The sequence below is a fragment of the Schistocerca piceifrons genome, chromosome 7 (genome assembly GCF_021461385.2).
Source record: "Schistocerca piceifrons isolate TAMUIC-IGC-003096 chromosome 7, iqSchPice1.1, whole genome shotgun sequence".
Lineage (NCBI taxonomy): Eukaryota > Metazoa > Arthropoda > Insecta > Orthoptera > Acrididae > Schistocerca > Schistocerca piceifrons.
The window spans coordinates 198,209,559-198,231,788 of NC_060144.1; the positions used below are offsets into that span (position 1 = coordinate 198,209,559).

The window sequence follows — 22,230 nt, forward strand, 5'->3', positions numbered from 1 at the left end:
TGCCTGTCTGGTACGGGTGCAATTGATGTTTTTGAGATTTCCGATTATCGCGCAATTTGTCTGCTACTGATGCGTGGATTAGCCGCGACAGCAGCTAAAACACCTACATTTTATATCCTCTCTACTTCGACCATCATCAGTTATTTTGCTCCCCAAATAGCAAAACTCCTTTACTACTTTAAGCGTCTCATTTCCTAATCAAATTCCCTCAGCATCACCCAACTTAATTCGACTACATTCCATTATCCTCGTTTTGCTTTTGTTGATGTTAATCCTATATCCTCCTTTCAAAACACTATCCATTCCGTTCAACTGCTCTTCCAAGTCCTTTGCTGCCTCTGACAGAATTACAATGTCATCGGCAAACCTCAAAGTTTTCATTTCTTCTCCATGTATTTTAACACCTACTCTGAATTTTTCTTTTGTTTCCTTTATTGCTTGCTCAATATAGAGATTGAACAACATCGGGGAGAGGCTACAACCCTGCCTCACTCCCTTCCCAACCACTGCTTCCCTCTCATGCCCCTCGACTCTTGCAACTGCCGTTTGGTTTCTGTACAAATTGTAAATAGCCTTTCGCTCCCTGCGTTTTACCCCTGCCACCTTCAGAATTTGAAAGAGAGTATTCCAATCAATATTGTCAAAAGCTTTCTCTAAGTCTACAAATGCTAGAAACGTAGGTTTGACTTATTAAACTGATAGTTCGGTAATTTTCACATCTGTCAACGTCTGCTTTCTTTGGAATTGGAATTATTATATTCTTCTTGAAGTCTGAGGGTATTTCGCCTGTCTCATATATCTTTCTCACCGGATGGTAGAGTTTTGTCAGGACTGGCTCTCCCAAGCCTGTCAGTAGTTCTAATGGAATGTTGTCTACTCCCGGGGCCTTGTTTCGACTCGGGTCTTTCATTGCTCTGTCAAACTCTTCACGTAGTATCATATCTCCCATTTCATCTTTATCTACATCCTCTTCCATTTCCATAATATTGTCCTCAATTACATCGCCCTTGTATAGACCCTCTATATACTCCTTCCACCTTTCTGCTTTCCCTTCTTTGCTTAGAACTGGGTTTCCATCTGAGCTCTTGATATTCATACAAGTGGTTCTCTTTTCTCCAATGGTCTCTTTAATTTTCCTGTAGGCATTATCTATCTTACCTCTGGTGAGACAAGCCTCTACATCCTTACAATTGCCCTCTAGCCATCCCTGCTTAGCCATTTTGCACTTCCTGTCAATCTCATTTTTGAGACGATTGTATTTCTTTTTGCCTGCTTCATTTACTGCATTTTTATATTTTCTCCTTTCATCAATTAAATTCAATATTTCTTCTGTTACCCAATGATTTCTAGCAGCCCTCGTCTTTTTACCTACTTTATCCTCTGCTGCCTTCACTACTTCATCCCTCAAAGCTACCCATTCTTCTTCTACTGTATTTCTTTCCCCCATTCCTGTCAATTGTTCCCTTATGCTCTCGTTGAAACTCTGTAAAACCTCTGGTTCTTTCAGTTTATCCAGTTCCCACCTCCTTAAATTACCACCTTTTTGCAGTTTCTTCAGTTTTAATTTACAGTTCATAACCAATAGATTGTGGTCAGAGTCCACATCTGCCTCTGGTAATGTCTTACAATTTAAAACCTGGTTCCTAAATCTATCTGAAACCCGTCAGTATCTCCAGGTTTCTTCCATGTATACAACCTTCTTTTATGATTCTTGAACCAAGTGTTAGCTATGATTAAGTTGTGCTCTGTGCAAAATTCTACCAGGCGGCTTCCTCTTTCATTTCTTCCCCCCAATCCATATTCACCTACTATGTTTCCTTCTCTCCCTTTTCCTACTACCGAATTCCAGTCACCCATGACTATTAAATTTTTGTCTCCCTTCACTATCTGCATAATTTCTTTTATTTCGTCATACATTTCTTCAATTTCTTCGTCATCTGCAAAGCTAGTTGGCATATAAACTTGTACTACTGTGGTAGGCGTGGGCTTCGTGTCTATCTTGGCCACAATAATGCGTTCACTATGCTGTTTGTAGTAGCTTACCCGCACTCCTATTTTTTTATTCATTATTAAACCTACTCCTGCATTACCCCTATTTGATTTTGTATTTATAACCCTGTATTTGCCTGACCAAAAGTCTTGTTCATCCTGCCACCGAACTTCACTAATTCCCACTATATCTAACTTTAACCTATCCATTTCCCTTTTTAAACCTACCTGCTCGATTAAGGGATCTGACATTCCATGCTCCGATCCGTAGAACACTCCTGATAACAACGTCATTTTGAGTAGTCCCCTCTGGAGATCCGAATGGGGGACTATTTTACCTCCGGAATATTTTATCCAAGAGGACGCCATCATCATTTAACCATACAGTAAAGCTGCATGCCCTTGGGAAAAATTACTGCCGTAGTTTCCCCTTGCTTTCAGCCGTTCGCAGTATCAGCACAGCAAGGCCGTTTTGGTTATTGTTACAAGGCCAGGTCAGTCAATCATCCAGACTGTTGCCCCTGCAACTACTGAAAAGGCTGCTGCCCCTCTTCAGGAACCACACGTTTGTCTGGCCTCTCAACAGATACCCCTCCGTTGTGGTTGCACCTACGGTACGGCTATCTGTATCGCTGAGGCACGCAAGCCTCCCCACCAACGGCAAGGTCCATGGTTCATGGGGAAATTAATTGGAATCAGGAATGGCTAAGGAATGGACTAGTTTGTTGTGTACATTGGGTGGTAAGGAGATGAGGGTATCCTTCATCTCAGAGTACAACAAATATTACTTTTAAGCACTGGCAAAGAATGTGACTGAGTGTTTCAAGGTTTGTGTAATGACAGGAGTGCTGACAAATTGGCTTGTGCACAATGGCAAAGTCTTTGTTCTATAAGAAATTGTATGACAAATCTGATTCTGGGGTATCTGGGCAGAATATTGTCTGTCTGTAAAGTCTCTATGCAAGAGTCTCAACTCACAGAAAGCATCTAGTGCAGCATCACATCTACTGAGAACAAAGATGTTAAGTGACTAGTCCAAGAGTGATGTGCTCAAGGTAGTGCTGCAGTCAGTGGCTGTATTAAGGCCAACCCCAAGAAGCTGTGAGAGTCAATCCACTTAGATTAAATGGAATCTTCCATGAGAATAATTTGGATACCCTTTCTAAATATTAGGGTTATGCTAAAAGTTTTTAACAGAAATCCAGACTTTTTTATTTAAATTAGCAGAGTACCTGGCATTGCCCGGGTATGTATTTATTCCATATGTAATTATTCCAATTTTCTATCAGTCCATCTCCTCTTTCTCCCCCTCTCTGTCCATATCCTCCTTCACCCCTCTCTGTCCATATCCTCCTTCACCCCTCTCTGTCCATCACCTCCATCGCCCCCCCCCCCCCCACTCTGTCCCACACCTCCTGCCCTCTCTACTTGTTTATCTTCTCCTCTTCCCTTTCTCTGTCCATCTCCTTCTCCCCTCCCTTTGTTCATCTTCTCCCCTCCCCACGCTCTCTCCCCCTCCCCTGTCTCTGTCCATCTACTACTATTTTCTTTTTTCTGTCCATTTCCCCTTTCTCCTATCTCTCTCCATGTTATCACACTCATCCCAATAGGAGGCTGGTGGTTCTCTCCCCCACAGTATTTCTTTCCATATCACAACTAGCATATGTACCAAATTTCACTGAAATTGTTTGAAGGGTTTAAGATGGGCTTTTATCCATGGCTTTGCCCACATGTGCACATGTCAAATACATTTCACATGTATCTAACATATATTACACATATTTGTACACACATTTCATCTGTACATAGCGAATTACACCCTGCAGTTTCTTTTTCATGCAGCTCAATGTTTATGAGACCAGTCTCCTGAACCACATGTGGTGCACTGATTTAATTTTGCAGGTACATCCAATGGTATGTGGCTATTGCCTATGTTGTAAACAGAGTTAGTAGTAAAGAAGTAATAAATTAAAAGTCATGCATGACATGGCAGGTTTTCATGTATCACAAAATCTGATGTATCTCCTGAACTGTGTGTCATACAATGATATAATTTTGCTGGTACATTCAGTGGTACAGTCAGTTCCATAAGAAAGTGGACACCATTACGTGTACGAAATAAAAGACACTATTATAAATACATGTTTACAAGAAAATACATGTTGTTACTAACTACACAATTAACTAATAGTTAATCCAATCACTGCCATTATCAGTTACAGGTTGGCACCTTTTTGGCATGCTTTCCACAAGATTTTCTGAATATTCTCTTGGTAACGACCTCCATACTGCCCTGATTTTATATAACAGCTCCTTTAAAGTACCTTTAAGCTTCATCTTAGCATCAATCATGGACACACCCCATTGTCTTTTTTCCATGCCGTAAGAAACTGTTATGATGTTTCAGATCACTATCCTCTTGGAGCATCAACTTTGCCTCATTCAAACCAAATAACTTCTTAAGGATGTCAGAGGTAATTTTGATAAATATTGCATATTTTTTCAGTATTTAAATTGGCTGTAATTGTCCTGAGTTTTTGTTGTTGTCCACATTAATCTTCTCTCTGGTAAATCATATAAGTTTCCAACCTCTAAATATAATTTGACTCACTTTGCGACAAATTCTTTGACTTTCTAAGAATTTTAGAAGCGGCTCCATATGAAAGCTTTGGTACCTTTGGATAATTTACATGGAACACTGCCTTGTGATGCTTCAGATATTTTGCACTCATTTTAAACTGCAATCTACAAAACAAAAAATTCAACTCTCACACTGTTCATCTAAACACTTTGCAAAAGCCCATGAATTACAGATTCAAGAGCACTACCAGAGATATTGCTGAGGGTGTTACATTTAAAATTATGGTGTACACTTTCTTGAGAAGCCGACTGAATATTTGAAAACAGTCAGCAACTGAATATGTGAAAACAGTCAGCAAAACGTGTTGCAAATATAATTAGTAGTAAAGAAGTAATAAGTTAAAACATTGTGCTTCATGAGGCAGCTTTGCTGCTTGAGTAGCAAAAATGTGTAAGTGATAAACTTTTTTTCTTTCATAATTTTATTGGGGTTGTCAGCAAGAAAAAGTTTTGTAAAGGTCTGAAATTATATGTAAAGTTTGCTGCATGTCACTAAGTGCTCTCATTCTCAATTACTGGATGACTAAAGCATGGGAATTTGCATGTCGTGGGATACAATCCTTTTTCTCCCCTGCCTCTTTGTTAGGTAGGTGGTTCTTATCCCACAATGATTCTTTACAGACAGTAAGTGATTTCCATACTAAGTTTGGCTGAAGTTAGTCCAGTGGTTTAGGAGGAGATGTGGAATCTACATACATACATTTTGTATTATGTGTGGATACATTTTTCTACCCTTTGAAACTACTTAAAAAATATCTCAGTCCAAGCTTATTTATGGAAGTCACTTAGAGCACTTATGTATACTTCAATATCCTCTTAATCAGATGAAAGAAGCTGCCTATAACTTTTTCCTTTATCTTTGGGAACACGAAGAAATCACACTGAGCCAGGGCGGTGAACACTCACGTGCTTTCCTTACCCAAGAAGTCCATTGTTCTGGCAGCCATGTCCGCTGAGCATTGTTGTCATGCAGAAGAAGGTATCCACTCTTCAACTTTGGTTGTTGTGGCCTCTGTGTGGCCAAGATTTTTGGCAGACATTAAATCACATAAGACTCAGCATTGCTATGTGACATGTGTCCATGGTCACTTAGGTGAGATGAGACATCTTCGTGAAGAAGGTAGCAACCAAATTCTTTCCAGAACTCCTATTTCTGAGCTTTTGTGGGTGGTTCCTCACCTGGAAAGCATCATACTGAGACTGCCTCTTCGTTTTGAGGTCATAATGGCACAATGTGTCTTGTCATCTGTGACAGTATTACAAGTGCCTCTGGCACACCCGTTGTAAAATTTTCAAACATATAGGGATACCAATCCATCCTTGCATATTTTTTGGCTAATGTCTGGGAATGTGGCATCCAACGGGTACATCTCTACGTTAAGCTGAAACGATGACAAATGATGGTGTGTACTGCAACAGATCCAATATTTAGGGTCCCTTCAATGTCAAAATGTGTAATGAGGGTCATTTTCCTCACAGTATCAATGTTTTCTTGGGCCACTGCCATCACTGGTGATCGGGAAGAGGTTCATCTTCAAGAGATTCCCAACCTCTTGAAAATGCATGAAACCAGTTTTCCACAGTGATCCCAGAAGGGGGACACCCAACAAAAACATGTACCATAGAGGAGCACTCTCAGTATTGAACTTCTTTTGTAGTCATAATAAATCACTTCATGAAAATTGCAGAGTGCCAGATCCACTATGTTAGACTCAGTACTGCCTGCATCTTCAATCACCGTTCACAGCATGGTTTGAAATCCAGTGGTGGGGGAACCACTCAGCACATGCTCAAAGGTTGAGAAATAATGCTCTTTCAAACTGAAATAATCCCAATGTTGCCAGACTTATGGTTTAGGAGCTATTAAAAACTTTTGGTACAGCTCTCATATCCTTAAATATCAAAGATGTACTTCCCACTCTTCTGAAGCACCCACCAGACTTCAGCAATCAATGGTTACAGAGCAGATGGATGATATCTGCACAACTCACACCCCAGGTGCAGCCAAGCATATTCCATACATCTAATTTTGCATGCTAATGCATGGATGTGGAATGAGTCAAAACATTTAATTCATTATTATGTTCATATCATTAAGGACCACAAAAAAGATTGAGAATTCAAACACAATCAGTAAGTTCTAATTACACTCACTGGTGATTGAAATTTTGTGAGTAGATTCCAGTGCAACGAAAAACACCTTTCTTTTAATGATGTCCACCCCAAATCCTGTATCATGTCAGTGACACTCTCTCCTTCATTTTGCAATAATACAAAATGTGCTACTCTTCTTTGAACTTTCTCAATGTACTCCAACAGTTTTCAGATATTACCTAAACAATTATTTATAAAGTAAAAGAGACCTTCTTTGGAGCTGACTACAATTAGAAATTAATTTTTATAATATTTTTTACTCATTCTGATCTTGTGTTTTGTTTGTGGACTGGAAATTTATTTGCAGTGATTGATGGTTTTCAATTTTGCATTTGGCTACCTTCATATGGACAGGCTGTTTCTGGTCTCAATGTATGTGCTTCAGTCATATAGGCCCAATGAAAACTGCAACACTGGTTTTCATTGTTCAATATCACTGTTAACATTTGAGCTACATAGGTCAAACAAAAATTTTATTCCAACTGTCTGTATTTGAATTTTTTTATTCGGTCTACTCTGGAAAATTTCAGAGTATGCTGACGCAATAGCTCCATACTTGACAATCATATACAACCGTTCGCCCCAAGAAAGATCCATACCCGAAGACTGGAAAGTTGCACAGGTCACACCAATATCCTAGAAAGATAGCAGGAGTAACCCACTAAATTACAGGCCCATGTCATTAATGTCAATATGCAGCAGGATTTTGGAACATGTATCATGTTCGAACATTATGCATTACCTCGAAGAGAACGGTCTATTGACACACAGTCAACACAGATTTAGAAAACTTCATTCTTGTGAAACACAACTATCTCTTTACTCACATGAAGTGTTGAGTGCTATTGACAAGGGATTAACTGATTTCATATTTCTAGATTTCCAGAAGGCTTTGGACATGGTACCACACAGGCAGCTTGTAGAGAAATTGCATACTTATGGAATATCATCTCAGTTATGTAACTGGATTCATGATTTCCTGTCAGAGAGGTCACAGTCCATAGTAAAATCATCGAATAAAACAGGAGGGATTTCTGGCATTCCCCAAGATCATGCTACAGGCCCTTTGCTGTTCCTTATCTATATGAACAATTTAGGAGACAATGTGAGCAGCTGTCTTAAGCTGTTTGCAGATGATGCTGTCATTTATTGACTGCTAAAGTCATTAGAAGATCAAAACAAATTGCAACACAATTTAGAAAAGATGGTGCAAAAATTGGCAATTGACACTAAGTAACGAAAAGTGTGCCATCATCTACATGAGTGCTAAAAGAAATCTGTTAAACTTCAATTACACTCTAAATCAGTCAAATCTAAAGGCTGTAAATTCAACTAAATACCTAGGTATTACATTTACAAACAATTTAAACTGGAAGGAACACATAGGAGATGTTGTGCGGAAGGCTAACCGAAGATTGCCTTTTACTGGCACAACACTTAGAAAATGTAACAGATCTACTAAAGAGACTGCCTACATTGCATTTGTCCGTCCTCTTATAGAATACTGCTATGCAGTAAGGGATCCTTACCAGATAGGATTGACATCAAGAAAGTCCAAAGAAGGGCAGCACGTTTTGTATTATTGTGAAATAGGGGAGAGAGTCTCACTGAAGTGATACAGGATTTGGGGTGGACATCAGTAACACAAAGGCGTTTTTCGCTGCAGTGGAATCTTCTCACGAAATTTCTATCACCAACTTTCTCCTTCGAATGCTAAAATATTTTGTTGACACCAATCTACTTGGTGAGAAATGATTATCATAATAAAATGAGGCTAATCAGAGCTCGCATGGAAAGATACACGTGTTCATTTTATCTGCGTGCTGTACAAGATTGGAACAGTAGGGAATTACTGTGAAGGTGGTTTTATGAACCCTCTGCAAGGCACTTAAATGTCATTTGCAGAGTATCCATGTAGATGTAGATGTGTCATTTTCTGATTATCTTTTTGTTTTGTAAGAGTGTGTCGGGCATCATAGTCTTCATTTGACCTAAATAGGTCAATTGCATTATTCAATTCCAACTTCATTTTTTCTGTATTTTTTCATTCAGTTTATTCTAGAGAAATTTGTCTCCATTACTTTTCAATTTTTTTGTTGCTTTGGAATAAGCTTAACTTTTTTTAGTTTGTCCCTTCCCAAAAACTCCTCGTTCCCACACTTGTTCTGTTAATTTCATTTTACTAGCTGATAGAAATATTTTGCATTTTTATGTGTTTTTTTTTTTATATATACCATAATGGTTTATCTTGTGTTCGTTGTCTTAAAGGATGTAATTGGCCCGTTACTAAATGTTACCTATGGTTGTGTTAGTAACTCGTGTACTCTATGCTCCCTATTTGAAATATGATGTCTTGGAAGTTTGGAATCTGACCCTGCTCTAATATCAATAAATAAGGCATCAGACCATAAGAAACCTGATGAAATGGATACATACATCAAGACTGAATATACTATTTCTAACATCTTAACTTTTCAGAAACAACAGATAGCACTGCATTCCCTAAAGTTGATTAGGTACACTAGTAAGACAGATTTTTACCAACTTTCTGGATGTAATTACAAGTTCATTAATTTCAGGAGGATAAACTACCTAGACTTTTCATCCACTGGTTCAGTCTGCATATATACATCATAGATCTTTGAGACTTGAAAATATCTTTGGAACAATATAGTTACATTTGATTGTTGAAACTGTTTTAATTTAGGTTGCATCCAGTTGAAACTTGTATATATGAATAACCATCTCTAAGAATAACTCAGTAACACAATTTAATCATAACTATTAGTGAAAATTGGAAATTTTTTAAATTATTATTTTTGTTGCCTCACTGTACTATTAAAGAATACCAAAGGAAATAATCAAATACACACTAACTTTATAAATTAAAGAAAGCAGATGAGATGAACAGAGACATTCTCTGATTAATATTCTTCAAATTGCTTTCAATATAGCGTTTACCTCAAGTTGGGACTTTTCTTGCATTTCTTGGGTTTCCTGTTGACCAACTTCCATGTTATCAATTGGCGGCTGTTGAGGACCAGGACCTCCTGCTGCCTGACGATCTTGAATAGTGCCTCCTGGACCTTGCTGCTGCTGCTGCTGCTGCTGTTGCTGCTCCTGCTGAGATTGCTGCTGTTGCGCAAGTGGTATTTGTTGATCCTGCTCCTGCAGGATGAGAATATCAAATTCTGCCATCAAGAAAAAGTGTTTGACAACGCATATCCAAAGTTCCATTATCAGTACACAGTACACTGACAAGCACACACCCTGCAAAGAAAGCTCTGTTAGCTCAGGACAAAAATCAGAAAAAAATCAATGTGTAAATTTTCAAAATTCAAGCAATGGAAACTCCAGGTTGGAATATTATCAATATGAGGAAAAGATAGATTGTTACTTAATGTAAATATGATACACTGAGTTGCAGACACGTGCAATGTAAAGACACTTACACATTAACATTTGCCCAAAGCCTTCATCATAAAAGGAAGCACACGCACGTTCATCCATGCAAGCAAGCACACTTCACGCACACGTGATCAGCTTCTCTGGCAGCTCGAACGTGAATGCAGCTGTCACATAGAATGGAAGCAGCAATCTGGAGGGGGCTGGGGATGGCAGGGTATCAGTGGCGGGAGAGAAGAGCACTGTCTGGTGGAGTGTGCAAGGACTGGACTACCAACAAGCACAGCATTGGGAAGCTGATGGGCAGGGAGGCGGGAGGTGATGGGAAAGGGGGGGGGGGGGGGGCGAGTAGGGAATGAAAAGGGATAGGAGTAGGGAAAGGAAAGGGAAGGGAAAGATAGGTGGGTGCATTGTCAGAGGGTGGCACACAAAGAGGGTGGGAGATGAGAAAAGGGAGGTGGTCATAGTACAGAGAAGAGGGAAACTGTTGGCAACAGGTTACCGAAGGTTGAGGCTGGATTATTTTCGGGATAGAGAACGTGTTGTAAAAATAATTCCCATAAAAACTGGTGGTGGAGGGGAGGATCCAAAGGGCTTGAGCAGTGAGGCAGCCATTGTAAGCAAGCTGTTGGCCACAGTTTGGCAGTCACTCTTTACCCTGGTGGATAGCTGGTTGGTAATCATAGCAATATAAAAAGCTGTGCAATGACTGCAGCAGAGCTAGTATATGAAATGGCTGCTTTCACAGATGGCCTTGCCATTGATGGGATAGGATAAGTCTGCAAGAGGACTGTATTAGGAAGTGCTGGTTCTTTCATATGGATACAATCCCTGTGGCAAAGGGATTGGGAGTGGAACAGGGGTGGACTAGGACGCTATGTAGATTGGGTGGGTGAAGGAACACCACTTTAGGAGGGGTGAGAAGCGTCTTGGGTAGGATGTCCCTCATTTAGTGCATGATGATGTGCAATCAAAGCCCTGGGTAGGATGCAGTTGTTCCAGCTGGGGCAGTAATGGATGATGAAGGGGGCGGTCCTTTGTAGCTGGTTCTTGATGGTTGTGGGAGCATTGGGAATCTGAGGATAATGGCACAGGAGACCCTCAGCATACTGGGCAAGGGAGTTCTTGCCTCTGCAGGTACGCCACCCCATCTAGCCACATTGTATGGGAGGGATATTTTGGGTGGAAGAAATGACAGCTGTCAAAATGCAGGTAGTGTTGGTAGTTGATAAATTTAATGTGGACAGAGGTGTGGATGGAGCCATCAGAGAGTAGGAGGTCCAACATCAAAGACATCAACCACTTTCTTCACCAGCTCTCCTCCATTCTCACCCCTTTATCTTCTGGATCCCTACTCATCACTGACAATGCTCCCTCCCTATACACCAACATCTTTCATGCCCATGTCTTACCTTTCCCAACATCGTTCAGGTTCCATGCCCACTACTTCATTCCTAATACATCTTACTAACTTGATACTAACTCACAACTACTTCTCCTTTGGAGTGGAGGTATACAAACAAATCTGCGGCACAACCGTGGGCACCCGCATGGCACCCTCCTATGCCAGCCTGTTTATGGGCCATCTAGGAGACTTTTCTAGTCTCCCAAATGCCAAACCTCTAATTTGGTTCACATTCATTGATGATATTTTCATAATTTGGACTCAGGACTGTGACGCCTTCATTCATTCACAACCTCAACACCTTGTTTCCCGCTTCACCTGGTCCTCCTCAGCTCAGCATGCCACCTTCCTGGATGTTAACCTCCTCCTCTTTGATGGCTCCATCCACACCTCTGGCCGCATTAAACTACCAACAATGCCTGCATTTTGACAGCTGTCATCATTTTCACACCAAAAAATCCTTCCTTCACATCCTGATCACCTGGCAACGGCATATCTGCAGTGAGAAGAAATCTCTTGCCCATTGTGCTGAGGGTCTCACCAAGGCCTCACAGACAGGCACTATTGCCCAAACCTAGTCTGCAAACAGATCTCCTGTGCCATTTCCCCTCACACCCACAATCCTCCCACCAGCCTCAAGAAACAGCTACAAAGGAGTGCCCCCTTCATAACCCACTATTACCCCAGACTAAAACAAAATTGAAACCAATACTTTTCTTCTTCTTCTTCTTCTTCTTCTTCTTTCTTGGCTCTACAGCTCATGATGAGCCTTGGCCTCTTCTACAATTTCCTTCCATCTCTCTTGGTCCTTTGCCAATACTCTCCAGTTTCTATAGCCCATCTTCCTAAGATCTTCGATTACTCCATCTTCCCATCTGGCTCTTGGTCGACCACGTCCTCTCTGCCCTCCTGGCTTTCCTTGTAATATTCTTTTTGGTACTTCTGTATCATTCATGTGAGCCACAAGTCCCGCCCACCTCAGTCAGGATGATTTCACTATCCTTCTGATGGGTTGGTCTTTGTATATGGTATACAACTCATGGTTGTATCTCCTCCTCCATCTTCCTCTTTCACAGATTGGGCCGATAATTCGTCTAAGTACCTTTCTTTCAAATGCATCCAGTGTTTCAATATATTTACTTGTTAATGTCCAGGCTTCAGAGGCATATGTAAGCACTGGTCGTATAAGTGATTTACACATAGTTAATTTCATAGTACGAGTCAGGAGCCTTGAGGATAGAAGTCTTGTTATGGCAAAATAGACTCTGTTGGCCAGTATTAATCCCTGCGCTTAATTTCAAAGAAGGTATCATTTAGATGTGTAACTGTCGAACCCAAATACTTGAAATGTTCAACTCTCTCAAATGTATAATTGCCCACTGTTATTGCATTTGGCATATTTTCTCTATGTGCTTTTCCAGCTGCCATATATTTTGTTTTTTGTTCATTAATAATTAACCCCCTGTTCCTACTGGCCTGTTCAAGAGCTATAAATGTCTCTTCCATTGCTTTTTGTGTTGTTGCTATTATATCTGTGTCATCTGTGTAGGCCAGTATCTGCACCGATTTATAGAAGATCGTTCCTCTGTTCAGAAGGTTTCTCATCACCTTCTCCAGGGTGGCATTAAAGAGAAGGCATGCCAATGCATCCCCTTGTCCCACTCCATTTTTAATACTCAATGTGTTGGACATCATTCCCCCTATTCTTACACTACCTTGTGTTTCGCTCATTGTCATTCTCACCAGCCTTACCAACTTTCTAGATTCCCAGTTCATCTAGAGCTTGATATAACTGCTCTCTATTTATGCTATCATAAGCTGCTTTGAACTCTATAAAGAGGTGATGCGTTCCAACTCCGTATTCGTTTGTTTTTTCCAGGATTTGTCTTAAGGTGAATATTTGATCTATGGTTGACTTCCCAGGAAGGAATCCGCATTGATACGGCCCCGTCTCCCTCTGTATGATTGGGAGTATTCTGTCGAATAATATATTAGAGAGTATTTTATATTCCAAATTAAGTAGTGTGATCCCTCTGTAGTTGCCACACTCCATCTTATCTCCTTTCTTATATATGGGACACATGATACCCTCTTTCCATTGTTGGGGCATTTTCTTCTCTTCCCATATTCTGGTGACCATTTTCAGAAGGCTTTGTTCCAGCTCTCTGCCTCCTTGCTTAAACAGTTCTGCTGGAATACAATCTGTCCCTGCCTAAAATGGTGTCTCGTCCCCCACCCAACCTCCACAACATCCGAGTCCATCCCTATGTCGTCCCCAATCACAAACCCTTGCCACAGGGATCATATCACTGTGGAAGACCCAGGTGGAAAACCTGCCAAATCCTCCCACCCAGCACTTCCCAATACAGTCCTGTCAAAGGTAAATCCTACCCCACCAGAGGCCGGGCCACCTAGGAAAGCTGCTATGTCATGTAACAGGTCTGCTGCAATCATTGCACACAGCTTTTCATATTGATATGACTACCAAACAGCTGTCCACAAGGATAAACAGCTACTGCTAAACTGTGCCCAAGAGTAATGTAGACCACCATATAGTACAACATGTACCTGAACATAACATGCTTGATTTCGATAGCTGATTCACTACCTCAGACATCTAGGTCCTGTCCTCCACCACCAGTTTTTCTGAACTATGCGGATGGGAGTTATCCTTACAACACATTGACTGCTCCTGAAATCATCCTGGATGCACCCCCCCCCCCTCCTTTCCCTTCCCCGCTCATCTCCTTTTTCACTTCCTGTTCTCCCCTCCCCCCTTCTCATCTCCCTGCCCCCACAGCCTCCCAATGCTGCACCTACTGGCAGTCTAGTCCTTGTACAATCCACCAGACAGCACTTTTCTCTCCCCCACTGTTACCCTGCTATTCTTGCCTCTTCCCCACCCCCTCCAGATTGCTGCTTCCATTCTATGTGACAGTTGAATTCTTGTCCAAGGTGCCAGAGTTGGCAGTCATGTTTGCATGAAGCGTGCTTGCTTGCACAAATGAATGAGTGTGTATTTCCTTTTCTGTTGAAGGCATTGACTGAAAGCTAATGTGTAACTGTCTTTTTCATTGCGACTGTCTGCAACTTAATGTGTCATCTTTACATTAAGTAGCAATCTACCTTTCCCAGAATCCAGAGACACATATGCGTGGCTAGACGAGGGGGCTGAACAAATATAATGGAAAACCTTTTCAGGAAGACTTGTAAATGAATAATATATTTCATATTTTAAAATTTTCCCCCTCCTGTACTAGATTTTTTCTAAAAGTAAAAGTAATTTTGTATTTTTGCATGATATATTACTACAACCCACAAATTTTGTTGTTGTGTTGGTAAACATATCAGAAAGGTATCTGTAGAGTATTAGCCATATCAGATATTTAGCATGTTGTCAGCTGCAAAAACTGTTACATGTGCTTTGGTAGAGCTGGTGATTCTTTTGTGTGGAAATGGATCAGAGAATTTGTATTAAATTTTGCTATAAGAATGGAATAAAGTGCAGAATTTCACCTTTTGAAGATAATTCACAGTCAGCCATTCTATCTCCCTTGTCATTTTGTAGTTTTGTAAAGTAAATTTTTCTTTCAGTACGAAAACTTAAACTGTAAAAATCTGCTCTGGTCTGTTTATTGTGCACATCCTTCATTAATGACTTTTTTTACAATGTGTTGGATGAGCTGTCTTTTCTATATATGTGGAGGGATGAGTTGTGGAAGAAAATGTCATTGCTTCCTGTTTAAAAAAATGAATTTTTCTTATCAACATATTAAGATGAAGTGAAGCAGAAAGCCAACAGTTATCTCATCCACTAAGTGACTACATGGAACAAAATTAGAATGACCGCAGCTGGTTTACTTACAGAACAAAGCAAACTTTCAATGGTTCACAGCAGCAATAGGGACTAATTCATGTTCTCCATGAAAAGGATGGATCTATCAACACAAAATCCAATAGGGATAATGTAGGAGTGTGTAAATGGTGAATAAGAAATCAGGAATATGGGTTAAGTACTATGAACAGCCTTGTGAACACATTATCACATCCAAGATAGAGATAAAGTCAAGACCCACCACAATAGCACAAATATATATGCCTACTAACACAACAGATATGAGGTGAACATTTAATTACATTGGGAGACTGCAATACAAAAGTAGGAACAGGAAGAGAAGGAGTAATAGTTTGAGAATATGCACTGCAGAAACAGAATGAAAGGATTAGTCACCTGGCAGAATTTCCCATAGTGCACAATTTAATCCATGGAAGGTTTCAGGTAGATCAGAAAATGGTACAACAGAGATTTTGAAAGTAGATTTCAGTTTGTCAATCATTTCCTGGGGCAGAGGTGGACTCTTAATTGCTGATCAAAATTAAAGAAATTGAGTGAAAGTATGAAATTAAGGAGAAGGCATATGAAACAACGACAGGTCCTTGGTAGTCTCAAAATGGAGTATTGGGCAACCATTGAGTAAAAAAATAGGCGAATGAAATAAAACAGAAGATGAAACAGTGAAGGCCATTCACGAACAATTGTGCAAACAATTACTGACCAGTAAAGACACTTTGACAACACACAAAACATTTAATTTAAATCAAAAAGTGGAAGCCCCAGGTCGGAATATCAATAATGTAGGAAAAGATAGGTTGCTACTTACCATAAATAAGATATGTCAAGTTGCAGCAGGCACAGTTAAAAGACACTCACATGAAGCTTTCGGCCATAGCATTCATCAGTAAAAAAAAAAAAAAAACCCACACACACACACACACACAAAAAGAAGAAGAAGAAAGAAAGACAGCACACCTCGTGTACACACGACTGCCAACTCCAGCATCTCGGGCTGGAATGCAACATCATGTGGGATGCAAGAAGCAATCTGGCGAGGGTGGGGAAGGGGAAGGGATAGTAGAGTATGGGTGGGGAGAGAGCTGAACACCGTCCGGTGGAGTGTGCGGGTACTAGACTCCAACAGGAGCAATGTCAAGAGATTGTGGGGCAGGGAGCTGTGGTGGTGGTGGGGACTGTGCAATGACTGCAGCAGAGCTGGTAAATGACATGGCTGCTTTCATAGGTGGTCCAGCTGCTGATGAGGTACGATAAACATGTTACAGGACTGGAATCGGAAGTGTTGAATGGGTGGATTGAGCAGGTTTTGCACCTGGATCTTCCACAGGGATGTGATCCTTGTGGCAAGGGGTTGGGATTGGGAGTGACATAGGGAAGGACTAGGAGCTTGTGGACATTGGGTGGGTGATGGAACACCACTTTAGGAGGGGGTGGGAAATATCTTGGGTAGGATGTCACTCATTTCAGGGCACGATGACAGGTAATCAAAGCCCTGGAGAAGGATGTGGTTCAGTTGTTCCAGTTCAGGATGGTACTGGGTGATGATGGGGACACTCCGTTGTGGCTGGTTTTTGGGGGGTGGTGGGAGGATTGGGGTTGTGAGGGGAACTGGCATGGGAGATCTGTTTGCGGACTAGGCCTAGGGTTAGTGCCTGTCTGTGAAGGCACTCAGCATACTGAGCAGGGGGGTTTTTGTCACTGCAGATATGCCATCCCTGTGTAGCCAGGTCATAGGAGGGAGTTTTTGATGTGAAAGGGATGACAGCTTCCAAAATGCAGGTACTGTTGGTGGTTGGTGGGTTTAACATGGACAGAGATGGAGCCATCAGAGAGGAGGAGGTCAACATCTAGGAAGGTGGCATGCTACGTTGAGGAGGACCACATGGAGTGGATGGGAGAGAAAGTGTTGAGGTTGTGAAGGAACAAAGATAGGGTGTCTTGGCTCTGGATCCAGATCATGAAGATATCAACAATGAACCTCAAACCAGGCTAGGGGTTTGGTGTTTTGGGAGAGGCCATCGCCAAACTGTAGCCAAGAGCAAAGTAGACTACCCCATGGCAAACCTTCCACTTGATTTTAAGGCTGCTTCACTACCCATGCCATATGGATCCTTCCCTCCACCACCAGCTTTTCTGAGGTGTGCAGATGGGGGTTATCTTAACAACATATTCTCCACTCCCGTAATTATCCTGGCCTTAACCTACAGTAACATAATGTCCCCACACCCTCCATCCAACAGTTTTCACTCTCCTATGTCCTATCATTCCCTCCCATTCTCGTCTGACAACCTGTTTATTTGCAACCCTCTGCCAATGCATCCACCTGTTTTTCCCTGCTCCTCTCCTTTTTTATTCTTTTTTTCCCCACCTCCCTGCCCCACAACCTCGTGACGCTGCATCTGTTGGAGTTTAGTGTCTGCACACTCCACCAGACAGTGTTCATCCCCTTCACCACCAGTACACTACTATCCCTATCTCTTCCCCACCCCCTCCAGATTGCTGCTTGCATCCCATGTTATGTTGCAATCCGGTCAAAGATGCTGGAGTTGACGATCGCGCGCGCGCGTGTGCGTGTGCGTGTGTGTGTGTGTGTGTGTGTGTGTGTGTGTGTGTGTGTGTGTGTGTGAGAGAGAGAGAGAGAGAGAGAGAGAGAGAGAGAGAGAGAGAGAGAGAGAGAGAGAGACTGATGAAGACTGTGGCCAAAAACTATATGTGAGTGTCTTTTTATCGCGCCTGTCTGCAACTTGACATGTCTTTTTTATGGTAAGTCGCAATCTATCTTTTCCTAAATTGCAAAAAGGAAATTTAATTGACGAGGGAGAATATATAAAATTGTTGCAAACACAGCAGGCCCAAGGAAATACAGGTGTCTAAAAAATGAGTTTGGCAGAAAGTTCAAAATAGTAAAGCAGGACGAGCCAAAGGAGAAATGCAAATCTGTATGTATGACTGTAGAAATGGTAAATTCAAAATACAAGAAAATTAAAGAAACCTTCAGAAAATGAGAAGTGGCTTTGTGAATATCAGGAGCTCACATGGCCAGCCAGTACTAAACAAAGAAGAGAAGGCTGAAAGGTGGAAGAAATATATAACAGAGCTATATAAAGGAAATAAACTTAAAAACAATATTATGGATGATAATGCAGAGGTATATGAGATGGGAGATTTGACAGTGTGATCGATATGCCAAAGAAAAATGCAAGTAACAGCAAATAGGTGCGTGAAATATCTTGGCACAACAAAATTATGTTTAAACATAAAGCAGGGTATTAACTCAACAACCAAATTCTCATTAACATTGTCTAGTTGCAGATGACACGCTACCAATGCATAATAAAGTAAAATGGTCCTGCAGATGCATATAATGTAAAACTGAGGTAATGACAAAAACAAACAAAAACTGTTTTTTAGGCCTAATTTTCAAAGATTAGTTATCACTCAAAACATGTTCACATTTCACAGATTTTATTACAGAAAACCCATTGACAATGCACAAACCTGCTGACATATATTTGGGTCACGTGAAAAAACAGTGTTTTGTACGACAGATGGACCTTATAACAACAAGTATAACAAATATTTGACAGAGCACTGAAAGATCTATGTCAAAACAAGACAACGAGCATAGTCAACATTACCTTGAAATTATTATGATATTTTGGAGACCCAGTCATGAGAAAACTGTGTCATCTAGTAAGCACAACATATGAGAAAGGCAAAACACTGTCATAGTTCAAGAATAATTTACTAAAGCCAGATCTAAAAAATTCAGGTGCTGACAAGTGAATACAGGGTGATTAAAAAAGAATACCACAACTTAAGGAATTTAAAACTCTGCAATGACAAAAGGCAGAGCTAAGCACTATCTGTCGGCGAATTAAGGGAGCTATAAAGTTTCATTTAGTTGTACATTTGTTCGCTTGAGGCGCTGTTGACTAGGCGTCAGCGTCAGTTGATGCTAAGATGGTGACCGCTCAACAGAAAGCTTTTTGTGTTATTGAGTACGGCAGAAGTGAATAGACAACAGTTGTTCAGCGTGCATTTCGAACGAAGTATGGTGTTAAACCTCCTGATAGGTGGTGTATTAAACGTTGGTATAAACAGTTTACAGAGAATGGGTGTTTGTGCAAAGGGAAAAGTTCTGGATGGCCGAGAACGAGTGATGAAAATGTAGCACGCATCCAGCAAGCATTTGTTCGCAGCCCAGGAAAATCGACTCGCAGAGCTAGCAGAGAGCTCCAAATTTCACGATCAACTGTATGGAGAGTCCTACGAAAAAGGTTAGTTATGAAACCTTATCATCTGAAATTGGTTCAAGCACTGTCTGCAGCTGATAAGATTAAAAGAATCGATTTCTGTGATTTTATCCTTGCTCAAATGGAAACAGGTGAATCTTTCGTTTCAAAGATTGTGTTTAGTGATGAAGCAACTTTCCACACTAACGGGAAAGTCAACCGTCACAATGTCTGTATATGGGGCACTGAGAATCCACAGGAAACAACTCAGTATGAACGTGACTCGCCTAAGGTGAACGTTTTCTGTGCCATTTCAGCCAATAAAGTTTTTGGTCCCTTTTTCTTCGAAGGTGCTACTGTAACTGGACTATAGTATCTGGAGATGTTAGAGAATTGGCTGTTCCCTCAGCTCGAACAAGAAGCACAACAATTCATCTTTCAGCAGGATGGAGCGCCACCACATTGGCACTTATCTGTCCGTAACTACCTGAATGTCAACTACCCGAGGCGATGGATCGGCCGCCAGGCAGCCCGTGACAGAGCACTTCATCACTGGCCTCCAACAAGCCCTGATCTTACCCCCTGCGATTTTTTCTTATGGGGGTATGTTAAGGATATGGTGTTTCGGCCACCTCTCCCAGCCACCATTGATGATTTGAAATGAGAAATAACAGCAGCTATCCAAACTGTTACGCCTGATATGCTACAGAGAGTGTGGAACGAGTTGGAGTTTCAGGTTGATATTGCTCATGTGTCTGGAGGGGGCCATATTGAACATCTCTGAACTTATTTTTGAGTGAAAAAAACCTTTTTAAATACTCTTTGTAATGATGTATAACAGAAGGTTATATTATGTTTCTTTCATTAAATACACATTTTTAAAGTTGTGGTATTCTTTTTGAATCACCCTGTATTATATACCATCATTATAAAATGTCAAGATTACGAAATAGCTACTAATGCAAATTATTTACACAATCATGGAAAGACTGATATAACCCAACCTGAATTCCAGAGAAATGACGGAACATGCAGGACAATACTGATCGTACAACTTGCCTTATAAGACTCACTTGGAAAAGGTATGTCTACATACACAGCATTTGTAGATTTAGAGAAAGCTTTTAACAATGTTGAGTGGAATAAATTCTTTGAAATTCTGAAGGCAGCTAGGATAAAATAGTAGTAACTGGTTATCTATAATCTGAAAATAAACCAGGCTGCATTTGTAAGGACCAATGGATATAAAAAGGTGGCAGCTGTTCAGAAGGGAGTGCAACAGGGTTGTCGGGTTGTAGACTATTCCCAATGTTATTCAGTCTGTGCACTGATAAAGCAGTAAAGGAAACTAAGAATAAATTTGGAAAGGAGATTTAAGTTCAGGGAAAATAAATGATAACTTTAAGGTTTGCCAATGAGACTGTAATTCTATCAGACACAGCAAAGGACTTGGAAGAACAACTGAATGGAACTGATAGTTTCTTGAGAATAGGTTATAAGATTAATATCAATGAAAGTTAAACAAAAGTAGCAGAATTAAATCATGTAATGCTGAAGGAATTAGATTAGGAAATGAGACACTGAAGGTGGTAGATAAAGTTTGCTATTAGGGGCCGAAAGTATCTGCTGATGGCGATGGCAAAAATAGAGATGATACAAAGTGCAGATTTGCAACAGCAAGAAAATCTTTTGTGAGAAAGACACAGATATTAATATTAAATAAAAATGTAAGTATGGGAAAGTATTTTCTGAATGTACTTGTCTGGAATGTAACCTGATACGGAAATGGCTCGTGGGTGAAAACAGTACAGACAAGAAGAAATTAAAAGCTTTTGAAATGGGGTGTTACAGAAAAATTTAAAAAATCACAGAGGTAGATTGAATCTTGCCATGGCCTTGAGGATGTGCATTTGGCTGTCTGTGTAGTTGCGTAGGTGAATGTGTGTGCTTCTACCAGAGAAAGAGCACTAGCTCGAAAGCTAGTATAATTAGTTTTCTGTAGTGTGTTTCTATTTGCCACACATCAGTCAGCTATAGGTGAGAGTTTGCCTTTATTTTAAGTAAATGGGCAGACTGAATAACTAATGAAGAGATACTAAATGAAACTGGGAAGAAAAGAGCTAAAGCACAATTTGACAATAAGAAAGGGTAGGCTGATAGAGCACATGCTGAGGCATTAAGAAATAATTTGGTAATCGAGGGAAGCGTGAAGGGTTAAAATTGTAGTGGGCGATTAAAGCTTGAATACTGTACGCATGTTCAAATGAATGTTAAGCAGAGATGAAGGGAGTTGCACAGGATAGACTAGCATGGAGAGCTGCCTCAAACCAGTCTTCAGACTGAAGACATACAAAAGCAAGATTGACGGATTTTCTAACTTCTGAAAGAAGAGTTACAGATTGCAGTTTTTAGTTCAGTATGCTGTCAGATATGTTTTGGGATTGGAAATTATATCCCAATGTTAGGTGGGAACATGGTTTATCTGAACGCGGTTTACAATCTTGGTTCTTTCTGGAAATTCATTGTACAAAAGCTACAGGGAAAAATGC

At 40.6% G+C, this 22,230-nt stretch overlaps 1 protein-coding gene across 3 annotated transcripts in view; it reads right to left on the bottom strand.

The window, feature by feature from the left end:
- The window catches only part of LOC124804930 (mediator of RNA polymerase II transcription subunit 25), a 314,698-nt gene that overhangs the window by 3,494 nt on the left and 288,974 nt on the right, over positions 1–22,230 (bottom strand). For all 3 annotated transcript variants that reach the window (XM_047265308.1, XM_047265306.1, XM_047265307.1), the window contains one exon: positions 9,745–9,951. In XM_047265308.1, the coding sequence (XP_047121264.1) occupies positions 9,745–9,951 (207 nt within the window). The remainder of the gene's footprint in view (positions 1–9,744; positions 9,952–22,230) is intronic.